Source organism: Clinocottus analis, unplaced genomic scaffold, assembly GCF_023055335.1.
Source record: "Clinocottus analis isolate CAN_PGR_092001 unplaced genomic scaffold, fCliAna1.0.p SCAF_5, whole genome shotgun sequence".
Lineage (NCBI taxonomy): Eukaryota > Metazoa > Chordata > Actinopteri > Perciformes > Cottidae > Clinocottus > Clinocottus analis.
In genome coordinates, this window is record NW_027176207.1 from 16,228,615 (window position 1) to 16,242,721 (window position 14,107).

The following is a 14,107-nucleotide window of genomic DNA, read 5'->3' on the forward strand; positions in this document are numbered from 1 at the left end:
ACTTACTTTTTTATGTTTTTCTCAGTTCTTCTTCTCCACAATTATTCAGGGGGGAAATACTGTTTTGCTGCTTTACAGCTTCAGTTACGTGATACTGTACAGATTTAGATGATTAATACAAAATATAATTTAAGTCACGCATTATAAGCTATTATATATTGAACTGCCCTGCAGTAGAGCAGAACTTGCAATATTAATGTGATGTACACTGTATAAAATACTAATTGCAATCCAATAAAATTAAACATATTCAAATTTAATGACCCAAATCAGATTAGATTATTTGTATATGTTTAGTATATATTCGATCATGACACATTTCTACTTAAGATTTTTAATTCAGGACTTTTACCTGCAACATAGCAAGCATTTTATTTACTTTTGACAACTACAGTTACTAGCTAGCTACCATGCAGATGAATGGTATTAATTAAAAACAAAATCAACTCATACATTATGGATTAAGCCACCCAGCAGTATACAAGTAATTAAATATTAAGTAATTCAAATCCATTCCACCTTTACCAACTGCAACATTGAATATCCTTACACCATACCGAATCACTAATTATATATAATTATGATATAGTTGTAATGTATAAAATATTAGTAAATGAGCTAAATCTTAAAACAAAAACACTGATGGGATCCTTTTTAGAAGGTGTGTTTGGCAATATGTGAGCAGTAGCAGAGATTAAGACCTTCACATTAACATCTCCACATTCTTTATGACGCTTCTGTACTGCAGAGCACCTCACGTTACAGCTGAATGCCACGTCAAAGGCACAGCTGGTGTATGTTGGCAGGAAATCGGTCACAACCCAGTTCCAGTCACCACAGCCAGAAATGCAAGTACTCACTTTACATACAAAAGTCAAAGGGAGGCAGAGTGTGTAATCAAGAAAGTGTTTTTTTTATTTAAAAAGGATGCGGTCTGTAAAAAATATGGCTTTCAAAGACAGCTGGTATTGAGCCCATTTAAAAAACAACTTGTTTCAAGAACAACTGCTATAGAGCATTGTTTTATCACCAATTGTTGATGCACTTTTGTGGCTTTGATTGGTTACGTTTTAATTCCATTTTCAATAACTGCATTTCATACTCTGGGTAAACATTTTTAATAATTATATTTATACAATTCAATTTGATAAAAATGTATGTCTGACTTGATATGTATCAAGTCACCCAGGGAGTCTGGACCTCCACCACTGCTCTGTATTATCAGATGAGCCTATACTGGAGTTCCTTCGAAGCTCAAAGAAATGTTCAACAACTGAGCTCCTATCTCTGCCTGCTGCCCTCCGGGTAGGAACTCTGCAGACAGCTCTCTGTAGGTGCTGCAAACTCTGCGCTCCTGAATATCGTCCCTATGAATGGCATGTTTCCATCTGTGCCGTGCCTCGCCGTATAACACGACTAAAGACCTGCGAGGAAGACGAATGGCTACGTGGACCTCCTCTGCTAGTCCAAACTCTGGCAGACCTTGTTCAAGGGACATGGTGAGTGTCGTGTTGGATAACATGTTGATGGTGACGAGCCGTTCCCCCCACAGCCAGGAGTCGTCGAGGTGGGGATCGATGGCGGAGCCTCGCTGAGGATGGTAATCCAGATTGCACTGCTCCACTGGCTGAAAGCCAGCTAGATTTGGCTCTTGTTGCATTCGGAGCACTAGTTTTTGGCTCAGAGCAGGTAGTCCATTGAAACCAGCGAAACGCACTTTCCTTTTCTTGAAGTTAACTTTTGGACCAAAGTCCTGCAACAATATAATAAAATATGTTTGTTTACTTCATCAGAATATAACAGCAATAATATTGATAATGTAATGTGGGAAATGTATAACGATTTGTGGATTGCTTCGTCTTTGCTAACTGTTTAAATCCTCTAGTTTTATTGGGCTATGAGGGTGTGTATAAAAACTGATCCACAACCTGACTCTCCTGATTGTTTTGATGCACCTTTGAGGACGGAACAAGTTACAAATTTATGTTTTTTTTATGTAACTGTCTCATCAAATTGGTGTGCAGTGAGGGTCGCTGACTGAATCACGCAATCCTCAAATATGTAGACGCTAAATAATGATATACATTATGCCAAATTTACATTCTGAAAAATCCATGTATTCATTGATAGATGAACACTAATAAAATGTGCTCTGGTCATCAGGTTTGTGACTGTTTCCAATAAATAACCTTCTTGTGAACCTATATAACTTATGTCCTCAAGCCCTTCTACTCTTGTAATTGGGAAGCTTAACCCTGAAAAAGGTTTTTCAAAGTCAATAAATGGACATTATAAGGACACGGTTATGTTGTGTATGCGTGTAGATGCCATTCAGAAAATACACATGTTCCACATCACCTGTTTCCTTCGACCAGACTGAGACTCATTCCACAAATCCTGGTCCATCGTGCTTGTCAGCTTCTTCTCCTCCTCCTCTGATATGAAGTTCTCCCGCAGGAAGACACCAGGAAAGGGGAAGGATGCGGCCTCTGCCTCTTTGCAAAATGCAAGCCTCGTTTCAGGATCGTAGAGGAAATGATGTACAATCTTGAGAGACAACAACATTAATAATGTGCAATATGACCTTATGAAATAAGCATGACAGTCAAGCAGAGATAAGTGCGGTGGTGAAGAAGTACTCAGGTATTTTACTTTAGGAAGTAAATGTCCTGCATTCTTAAACTACCAAAAGTAGTGCTCATAATGCAAAATAACCAATTTCATAATTATGTATGCATAATAATTATTTATGCTTTAATGTTGCATCTGGTAATGGTGGAGCTAAGTTAGTTACGTAATATAATAATAACAATGACTTAAGTGCTTTACAATAAAAGATAAGGTTAAAAAAATAGATATCAAATATTGTATAGTGTATATATGAATACATAAAGACTAATAATAGATCATAATGAATACATTGATTTATATTTTGTATTAATAATAATCCGTCACAAACGTTATGATATAAACGTCATAATGCATCTTGTTGTAGATCAGGAAAGCTGCTATTAACACAAAAGAATACGTTTATTATATCGCAATAACAACAAAATACATGTGCAAAGTACCCTGTCATACCGAGAACAGATAAAGTATGTCCTGTGAGGGCATCCGTAGCTGGTGTTTTTGAGTGGCACGAGCTCACAGCTGCGTCCGTTTCCTGCTGATAAAATGTGTACAATACAGTTTTCAGTCACATATGTTTACCTTTGGTTCATTTGCCTCTAACTGTCTCTTTCCCTTCAAAGTGTCACACTGGAGACACCGCCGGATGCCTTTACACGCACAAGAAGTAACACCGCTATCAGTAGCCATCGTCCCATCCTGCGTCACGTGCTTCTTCTTCTGTCGCTGTTAAGTTGACGAACCTGTTGAAATGAGTAAACATCGCCACCTAACGAAACGCATGCTTCTCACCTCAGCACTCGATCGATACATGATTATATATATATATATATATATATATATATATATATATATATATATATATATATATATATATATATATATATATATATATATATATATATAGTAGTGCAATGTAATATACGTCACTTCTACCTTTTAGACGGCAATATTTTTTCACTTCACAACATTAATTTAAAACATGTAGTTAATTTGCAGATTTAGTTAACGTGTAAAAAATGTATATCAACTTATTCAATATCATATTTCATAATAGGTTATGCTAGATTGGCAAGATTGACCCTATGTGCATCAGTAACAGTAATCTAAAATGTAATACTTTAATAATAGACTAGAATATCATATTTAGAAATGTGACATTCTGCACAATGGTTACTTCAACTTTGTCCCGGTGCTGATTCGTTTTACTTTTATTTGTATCTTTGTACTTCACTATTGCAGTTACAGACCAAGTAAAAGGGCTGAGTAATACTACTCTGTTGGCTTCTATATTGAGCCTGCAAGGCTCAGCCCAGGGAAAAGAAATCCCTACTTGTAAGTCACTGTAAACCACGCCCACCGGATGGAGGTAAGTTTCCCCGGGAAAGCTCAGTCAGTCGCTACAGAAGTTGTGAAGTTGATGAATTGTCGGTAAGTAAATTTAACCATGAACAATAACACATTAATTAACCTAATGTTTACTTATTGAACAGATAAACGATTGAGATTGGCACGAAACTCATTAATAAGTGGTTTATAGTCTGTAATGAGGACGTAGTAGCCTCAAAATAAGATACAAATGGTTCTTCCAACGTGGCTTACTAACCTCTGTAGCCGAATAACGTTATTATACTTTATAACATGGAATCTATCACGGTCTAACGAAAATAATGTATTTGAATTAAAAGATAAGATAATGTGTTTAAAAAGATAATATTGTGTGAGGTACAAAACCTGCAGTTGAGACTGAAACCTGTTTGTGTTGTTGTTTTGTTATTGTGTTGGAAAAATGAGGAAATTTAGTGGACCAAAAACCCACAAACTGCATTATACATAATAGTATGGTGTTGGTACCAATCTTTAATGTAACAACCCCCAGCATACGACAAGACCTGCCTCCCACTAAACTGAATGAGTGGCTTGTCTATTGTAAAAAAAAAACAGAAAACAAATAAGCAGAGAGGTTAATGTGTGTTGTAGTATGTATGCAAAAGTGACCGAACCCACTGAAACAAAGAAAACTAGCCTAAACATTGACAATCCTAGGACCGCCGTGTCTTGTACTTCTGTATTGCCTGATGTAGAATTTAATAAAGTATAAAACATGTAAAAGAAAAAGGGAGCTGTACAGGAATGTACAGAAGTTTGGCTCAGCCATCTCCTCGAAAGTTAAGCTGTGCACCAATGTGTGAGTGCTCAGGGTGTGGTTAGGGCTCCCCGCTGGGTCATCATAGGTGCAGCAAAGCACTTGGAAGCACCCATCAGTGATGATGGGTGTGGTCAGACCAGAATCTTACAAAAGAAGAGAGCACTGAATCCACTCTTTAAAACCCCGTCTTCACTCTACAGTTGGTTTTCCAGCATCTAAACTTTTGAGTTGTTGTCTTTTCTACAGCTAAGCAATGGAGAAAATAACAGAGAAACTTTTACTGGAGAAAGGCTCCCCCAAAACCAACAAACTGGAGCAAATCAAGACACTGAAGTAAGCATGTGTTGTTGTTTTTTTTCCCTTACAATAGTGTTCAATTGTGATTCTACAGTCATTTTTGTGTGGTGACTCATATGTGTAGAAAAAAAGCACTCTATTACATTTTAAAGACTTTGCACGGCTCTGAAATTGTTATCATGTACCAATCAGTTACATTAGACTAGATTGGTATCAGTAGAATTAAAACAAGATTTTAAACATTGTCACACCCATTTTTAATGTCCTTATGTGCAAGTTATCAATGTAAATAGGTTTTCTCTACCCTTTTATTTTTAAAAAATGCCATGCATTTCTGCCACATATTTATAACGTACAATATAGAGCGTTGTTTGATACTGAAGTTGATAGATGTGGGCTTTCAAAGAAAAATTAGTGTTTTATTTGGGTTTGCGATCAAGGAACCTCAGTGTCGACGTCAATTTAATTAGAAACCGTGTAGATTTATTATTCTTTCATTCAGTTTCCTGCCTTGGGGAAACACTAACCCGAAATTCTTTTTTGTTCAGTTTATCCCGGCTGTTACTAAAGCCCCAGGACTTGCCAGTCAAGCTGCTGTCCCGGCTCAAGTCTCTGGAGCGGTTGGATCTCTCTGGGAATAGACTGGAGGAGTTGCCCAACAACCTGGAGCTGCCCGCGCTTTGCTACCTGGACCTCACCGACAACCAGCTGGAGGATGTTACCACTCTGAAGTCTCTCAGCAGTCTGGAAGAGCTCAGGATGGAGGACAACCTCTACATCACTGTGAGGATAGGGCTAATGGCTTTCTATTTGCATTTAGTCCATAGTTTTAGGGAGGTTATTTTCAGTAGAAATGTGGTTAAAGGTCATGTTCACACATGGTCTTTCCATCTCTGTTTTATGTTAAAGGACCATACTGTTGTGCAAGCTCATTCCCAACTCATTTCCATGGCTGGCTTTACATTGTGAAACTCTCATACAACTTTTGTTGGTCGGAGCTTCGGTCGCACCAAATGGTCAAATGTTAATTTGATCATTCTCCTTGAATAGAGTGTGAAACTATCCATTGTGCTCTTTTTGAGTTGCCAGTCGTTCACCCACAGAAACCTCTTTAGTTTACAACACAGGAGATAAGAAGTGACCAATAACCAGGGAAATAAACAAACAATTGTTTTTGAATGGCTTTGAGTAACTGTTAAGTTGCATAGAGATTATGTGCCATGCAATTTGCAACCTGCAAGTAGCTCTGTGTTTCTCTTTGTTCAGCCCCCCTAAAAGCCAGTGGGTCATTGGTTAGCCATTCTCACCTCGCAGCAAGAAGTTTCAGTATTTGATTTTATTGTTCTAGTTTCAGTTGGTCGCAATCCTCAACCTCACTGATATTACCAAATCAATTAATAATTATTTGATATAATGCAGTTACACCAAGATTATCTCTGCATCTATTTAACTGTAATTCAATATCTTATGAAAATGTTTTTATTAGCGGAGACCTTGCTTTTTGATCATGGAAAAAAAAGAAAATCCCATAGTTCTTTAAAAAGGAAATGACACCTCACTGGGTCCTAGATTTGACTGATAATGTTGCTTTTCTTCCTCAGGTGAGTGATAATTACAAGCTTATGGTGTTGTTGCCCAAACTGAGGATTTACAACGGTAAAGATGTTAGCACTACTGCCAACCACTTGCGCTATGTCTACAGTGAGAACCTGAGGACCAGGGTATGGATCTGAATGCTTATTTCTAGCTTTATTTTATTATATTTTTAAGACAAAGTCTATGTCATGTTTGATATATTTCTGCAATTTTTATTGCATACAGTGTTGCTGTTTTCAATGTAAAAACACTCTTTGGTCATTTTAGATAATCGCAGTTTGGGAGAAAAACTTCTCTCTGCCGGATCCCATCACAGCGGCGAAATTGTCCGCCTTGATGGACAACTTTGTCAACACAGCCCGTCAGCAGGTTAAATACGGACCCAGTTCAGTCAGCGACTTCACCAAATGGAGGGTAAGTTTTAAATGTTGGAGAAGTTCGGGCACCTTTTTCTTTGTGTTACTGTCTTTCATTTTTAGTAACTGTCTGTTTCTTTGTATCATTTTGCTTTTTAGGTGGAGATTATTGCTAAAGAGTACCTGTGCTCTCTGACAGAACCAAAGAAAGAACCGGAGACCAAAGGCTCTCCAGATACAAAGGAGACCTGTGTAAGATCTCAAGCGCCTGCTTTAACATACGGTTTCTCCCAAAATGGCTGTCATTGTGATTCTGAAACCATAAAGTGACTTTAGAAAGTACTGGTAGTGGTATTGTGAAATATATTCTGGGATTGTAAAAGGAAATGCAAGACGTTGTGTTCATGATTAGTTGATTGAAAGTTTGCTTCTTTTCTCTTCAGGGTGTCTCAACGTCTACAAAGAGGAAACAAACTGTACTAGTTGACACCAGTGTAAGCCTGACTCCTCGCAAGAAACTGCGCTCAGATCTCCCAGACTCCCCCGCTGAAGCGAGTCCTCGCAAAGCCAGCCTCAGCCGCAAACTTCCGACGCTAACCCAGACCAGCGCTGTCAGGATGAGCCCCCGCAAGATAAGTCAGCCTCCCGCCACCCCCACCAGAGGGCAGATGAAGGCAGAGACGCCCAGGAGAGAATCTAAAGGGCGACAAACCAAAGAGAATGACGACGCTCAGACACAACAGAAGACGAGCACAGAGCGACAGAGAGACGCTGACTTGCTGTCCTCAATAAAGAGCTGCAGCAAGACGCAGGTAATGTACACTCTGCTGTTAGACACCTTTAAAGATATGTAGGTTTGTGTAAATGGCAACTAGGAATCTGCATTACATCTGGTCCACAACCTGCCCCTTTTTTTGGTCTGCTAATGTTGCTATAGTTTTGTTTTGTATGTTGGTGTTGATAAGTGTTTCTGTCAACTTTAACCCAAGATATATATTTTAATGTTTTTAAAAATCTTTTTTTTTTTTTAACAATTTGTGCAACATAATTTTTAGCCCTGCTGGAGGTGTGACTCTAAAGTGCCAATATTAGTTGGTTGGTCCACCATCTTGGATCAGCCTGAAATGTCTCAACTACATTCAGCTTTATATCTGCACAGCAATATTAAATGCCCAGCTATTGGTATTGTCAGAATGTCCCCCCACTCCACCTCCCATCAGCCTGCTACAATCTCCTCTCCATCTTCCTCTTTGTGTTTCCCTTCCTCCAGCAGCCGGTGTGTCTGAAGCCTCTCCACGTCCTCCAGTGCCACAGTAAACAGGACAGCTCAGAAGACTTCTCAACTCAGCTATGGGCCTGTGCTTTCCAGACACTGCCAGATTACACTGGTACAGTTATACAGATGAAGTAATCTGGCTTTTTAAACTAGGCTTAGATGATCAAAAGGAAAGACTTTGAATCGGTAGATAAAACTTTCCTATAACCTTGTTCAGTGGAGTAATCTAGAGATAAACTCAGTCTACTTTCTTATGTATCAACAGGTGCTGGAGGAGGAAGCCGCTTGGTTGCTACCTGCGGTGGAGACTCTCTTTGTGTAATTGACTGTGAAACCGGGATGGTGATGAAGAAGTACAAAGTTCCTGGAGAGGTTTGCTCCATTAATCTATTAACATTTTTTTTAAACGTCTACATTCTATAAATCTACAGTCACAGAAAACTAGAAACATTTTAGAAGTTACAACATGGTTGATTTTATGCAGACAGCATGACTTTTGAAGACATCAGAGCACATCATATACTGATTTTAAGATGTATTATTGCAATTGTCAGAACTGATTTAGTATTTGTATCATAATATTAGCTTGATATGTTTGTCTGACGTTTGCATCTGTCGTTTCCCACCACAGGAGTTCTTCTCCCTCTCCTGGTCCACGGTGTTGATGTCCAGAGGGCGCGGGGCCTCGGCTCAACACTGCAGCATTGTGGCAGCTGGTGGGAAAAGGGGACTGGTCAAACTGATCCACCCCAGAAACAACGTGGCCTACGGGGAGTTCCGGGCCAGCCGCAAAGCGCTGTCGGTCCTCCGCTTCAACCACCAGCAGGGAAACTTCCTCTTCAGTGAGCCATGGCTACTTTTTATTTCATAGATTACAAACTAGCGGTGTGAGCTTTGTTTAGTTGACAGTCACCCAGTTCAGAGGTCAAGCATCATCAGACCGATAGAAGAAGAATTCTACATAACTAAAACTTGAGTCATATTTTGTGCAACATTGTTAGTAATCTTTTTAAAGGACTGCAACAGAGTCTGTGGTATGTGGAAAAATTTCAAAGGCAGATTATTGTCCAACATTAAAATGAGGCCTTCATTAAAAAATGCAGTATTATATTTGTAAAACAAAAAAACAAGGTGGAACATGTTTTCATATTTTGAAAGGGATTCTGCATTGAGGCTCATCTTATTTTTATTTTTTTTTTGTACTCGACTTCACTTTATCACTCACCAGTTCACTTTCTCTCCTGTAGCGGGCTCATACGATAAGAAGATAGTGATGTGGGACATCGGTGGAGTGGATAGCAAGTACAACTACAAAGTTGTGTAAGTATTTATGCTTGTGAAAAGTCCCTTTATGTCCAGTGAGTCTGTAGATTTATTTTTCAGGAAATAAAATGTCACACCTTATGACTAGAAGGAAATTGACAGACCTCATACATTTTATAAACAGTTAGCGGTAAAACTCTACTGCAAGTTAAATTAATATTCTAAACAAACCTCACCAGCAGGGTTGTGTTTGTAGAGGTCCCAGCTGTGGTGTTGAGAATATTTCTGTTCCTCCAGTCAGCTGCTTGTGTTGGAGATCAGCACCACCCCTCTGCACATCTGCCTCCCCCCCACTTCTACCAGCTCACACCTGCTGACTGCCTGCGAGGACGGCCTGCACTGCTACAACACACTACTCGGCAAAAACAACACCACAAAGAGGTAAAGGCATCCACGGTGTGCACGTGATTCTGTTCTTCTGTCCATATGAGTATCAGGTTGCTCCAAAGAGCCTAAGAGTGCAGACATTTCCAAAGAATGGGGGAAATGTGAAGTGAATACAGGCCATTTTTAAAAGGTTAACGCGGCTAAATCTATGGCTAATGAATATATATTCCGGGCATACTCAGATTAACAAAGTGCCACAGTGACATACATCCTTTAAATTACTTTAATTTCCCTTCTTTTTTCACCATGTTGCTGTTGGTCTGACCTCATTGTCACCATTCTGCAAGTTTTTCAAAACTTCAAGCTCTTCTTTTCCAGCTGTGCAAAGACCAGACTCTGTGTGTTAACAAAGAGTTGTCCAGTACAATATACTGGTGATAGTCAGATATGATTTTTGTTCATGTGCATCTCCATTCGCTTGGTATATTTGTTGACTGGAGTTTTAATCAGAAAACAATGTGTGTAAAATCATACATTGGACCAGCCATTAACATTTAATGTGTTTTTTTGTTCTCAATAGGACCAAAGAGATGGAGATAACTTTCCCTATATATAGGAAGGAAGACAAAGACCATGACTACCACACCGTTGATGGCCTTAGTTTTCTTACGGATGACATAGTGGGTAAGTAAGGCTCTTTCTAGTATACCACAGTCCACGATACCTCAGTGGTATTACGAGCAACATCGAGAAAAGTATAGCCCCTCAATAAGTAATATTGGGTCACACTAAATGTTATTAGGTGTTTTAGCTATGCACTCAGAGGCTTATTCATATTTAAATTGACATTAGTTTGCTCACCACTAGATGGCAGTATACTTTTTCTTTTGTTAGTCCCTGTCTTTAAGACTGGTTTTACTTCCATGTATTTAGTCTATCAAACATCTCAGTATTGTTGAAGATCTGCAAAGACCCTACCTGCAGAAATCCCTTGTTTCTGTCCATGCTTTTGCTGAAATGTTCTCCTCTTTTGCGCCTCTTTTGTCCTCACGGTCATCTAGCCTCCAAGAACTACATGCATTGTTCCATTTATCTGTGGAGCTGGATCAGGACCAAGGCCCAGCGGCCTGACAAGAAGGACAGGACAGTTTGTGCTGTGCTTCTGGCTGAGCTGCAGTGGGCCAACACTGAGATTCCCTACCTGGCTCTCAACACCTGCCCAGGTAAGTCCCAAGTCATCTGATCAGTAATGCTGCGTTTCTCATTTTGTTTAAATTTTTGAATAATCCCTCATCAAACCTGAAAAAAATAAGTATGAGCATGCTCTTTTTTCATCAACATTGTATTGTTTTGTTGCATACAAGTCGTTTTTTATTCAACTCTTTTCTTTGAGTTATGGCCCAGATAAAGAGATGCATTACTCGATACACAAACACATATTATGAACACTGTTCACCCAAGTATTACGCTGGTGCTCCTCTAGCTGTCCTTCAAGTTAATTTATTTTTTAGTGTATTCCTCTAATGTCTGTTTGTGGCTAGCCCAGTATACTGTTGCAATATTTACTAAGCTTTGTTTTTCAGTATCAGAGGAGCCTGAGCCTAAAGTCGCGCTGATGTACTGTGTGTGTCTGTGTTTGCTCATTTCCTCTCTCTTAAGGCCGAGCCTACATAGTGTGTGGTGATGACAAAGGTAGGCTGTGGACTTACCATGTCTCCAACTTGCAGAAAAACAGCCTCCACACAGGGAAACCCATACTTCCCACTGAGGTATTTATCTTCTTGAAATGCCCTGTTAACTATACTCCTCTGCTTTCATAAAATATCGTAGGGGAACCCTCCATTTATGTTATAGGTTTAAAAAAAAAGAAATGCCAGTCCTATTTAGGTCACCAACTGTAATTGCTGAGATCTGGTAACACTGTGACATTACTGGAAAAGTAGTCAGGTGGTAGAAAAATCAATACTTTATTGACATGTCAACACAGTTGAGTGCAAGTTGCGCCAGTGCAGCACTTGAAAACAAACACATAAGTAGATCAAACATGTAGACCATGATAAAAGAACAAAAATAGGGCTGCGCATGACCAAAGAAATTCTGTTTACTTTAACTCACGTGATTTTGTCAAGTAATCTTTTTGTGGATTCAATCGACATATCAACAAAAAGCATCACACAAAAGCTTTACCACAGATGTGTTCATAGGTTTCTTGTTCTACTATTAAAGACGTTTGCGCATCAATGTGAAGCATTGCTCACCGCTGACTCGATAACGTGGTCTTTGTTTCGACAGGTGTTGGAGTGGCCAACCCCGGTGAGGAAGGACCACAGCCAGGTGGAAGGCCCCTCCATCAACAGCGTCGTAATGGATCCTGACCTCAAATATCTGGTGGCCCTAAGTGACAAGAATATGGTGATCGTGTGGAAAAGAGAGGAGTCTTCCTGAGCAACCCTGGCTGTGTGGCTGAAACGCATGATTCAATCCGTAGTTTATTTTCTAATGGGAAAGAATTTAGGTAATTATGAGCTATGGTTTGTTTCCCGTAACACCAACATGGTACTCTGTCTCAGGCAACGGAGACCAACTGCAGGGATCCTGTATTGCCTTTTTTACTTGCTTTCTTCATTTGTGTGGGGGAAATGTGACTTTTATGTTTTGAGATCAACCGTGAGATCGGTCAGTGCAATACAATTGGAGTAATTTCTGGCATAAAAAAATTAACCTTTTTAATTTGCAGAATTTTATCCTGATGTAAGTCAATGTTGCTGCTGTTTAAAATAGTAGCCAACGGAAGAGAGTTGTCAATTGTCGCTATGTGACACACAATTCTTTGATTTTGTACGTAGTTGTGTATCTCAAGGCATTATCCCCGAATGTGTAAATACAATGGTGACTAAGCATATGGCCAATTGATGAAAGCCCTTGTATTACGAACTGAGTGGCTGTGGTGACATTCCCAGAAATTCCTGACCCGGTTTAGATCTCTGGAGAGTGAGATCCGAAAACTCACCTGCAATTACCGCGTATCGCCATAAGTACCGCCAAAGGAAGCAAAATAGATTTTTTTTTTATTGTAGCTCAAAAAGAAAGAAACATATGAAAATCATTGCATTTTTAATCGTGTGCCTTTATGTTAAATCAACATATACTTAGAATATTTGCTCGGTGTTCAGAAACACAACTCCCAAATGAATGCTAATGTTACCAGTTAGCCATAAAAGCTTTACACGATGATACAAAATGTGAGTCAGGATTGTCCTCGCAACTCTTTGTGCCCCCAAGTGGATGAAAATAATGAATGGGGATTTAATTTGTTTGACAATTTTTCATAAAGTCAGTTATGAATAGGAAGACTCAAACTTTAAATTCATGACTGTTTTTTTTGTGCAATTTGTGCATAACCTTTTTTTATGTACATACTTGTAGTGAATGATTGTACGTGAATGAACCTCATTGTTTTTTTTAAGGTCAGTCTTTGGACCTTGCTGTTTAAAGTATCTTTATGTAATGTCCTGATAACATTAAAGAATGTAAACAGTCCTCTCTGAAAGTCAACACTGCTGTGAGGCGTGAAGAGGAGTAGAAGAGCAGCCTGACTACTGGTTTCAGGATAAACACAGTGAAGTGTGTGTTTCTTCTTACTGTCTAATCCTAGAGTACTTCTACTGTGTGTTTCTGTGTGCAACTCATCATGTTTGAAGTTGTACAATTGTCTTGATTCAATAAATCGAATTATTGCATTTAAAAAACGTATTTCATGATGTGGTTTATGTGTGTGTGTGCGTGGGCAGTTGTTGAGTGTATATGTACAAAATAGACCAAATGTTTCTGGGAACAATGAAGTATGAACCAGTGTTGGAAAGTTACTGAGTACATTTAATCAACTACTGTACTTAAGTACAATCTAAGTACTTATACTGTACTTGAGTGTTTCCTTTGTATGCTTCTTTACATTTCTACTTTATAAGAAGGGATGACTTCTAACTACTGTTATATTGCACATTAGTGCAATTTAGACATCAGATTATTTCTTCTACCACCATGAAGGACCAAATCAAGTTCAAGTTGGCAATGCAGATTAGAGTTTGGAGTGGGGTTAATACGCAGGATTTTTTAAACATGCATTAGTGTCGACCCTTTCCTCTTGTTGTGAGC

General features: G+C 39.0%; 2 protein-coding genes across 3 annotated transcripts; one reads left to right on the forward strand and one right to left on the reverse strand.

Moving 5' to 3' along the window:
* Positions 1-942: 942 nt before the first annotated feature.
* On the reverse strand, positions 943-3,333 carry alkbh4 (alkB homolog 4, lysine demthylase). The gene is made up of 3 exons (XM_068601098.1): positions 3,211-3,333; positions 2,359-2,547; positions 943-1,753 (listed from the first exon to the last, which is right to left on the reverse strand). Exons 1-3 carry the CDS (start codon positions 3,316-3,318, stop codon positions 1,232-1,234), a joined length of 819 nt encoding a protein of 272 aa, XP_068457199.1. The 5' UTR covers positions 3,319-3,333; the 3' UTR covers positions 943-1,231.
* A 682-nt stretch (positions 3,334-4,015) lies between these two features.
* Positions 4,016-13,695, forward strand: lrwd1 (leucine-rich repeats and WD repeat domain containing 1). Of its 2 annotated transcripts, none has more exons than XM_068600734.1 (16): positions 4,016-4,059; positions 5,024-5,110; positions 5,623-5,857; positions 6,676-6,795; positions 6,938-7,084; positions 7,186-7,278; positions 7,470-7,838; positions 8,297-8,414; positions 8,568-8,674; positions 8,934-9,144; positions 9,550-9,622; positions 9,863-10,006; positions 10,533-10,636; positions 11,014-11,175; positions 11,612-11,721; positions 12,245-13,695. In XM_068600734.1, the coding sequence occupies exons 2-16, from the start codon at positions 5,031-5,033 to the stop codon at positions 12,395-12,397; spliced, it is 2,226 nt and encodes a 741-aa protein (XP_068456835.1). In that variant the 5' UTR covers positions 4,016-4,059; positions 5,024-5,030; the 3' UTR covers positions 12,398-13,695. The 2 variants fall into 2 exon arrangements, with proteins under 2 accessions (XP_068456835.1, XP_068456836.1); XM_068600735.1 differs by having other exon boundaries at positions 8,300-8,414.
* The last annotated feature ends 412 nt before the right edge of the window (positions 13,696-14,107 follow it).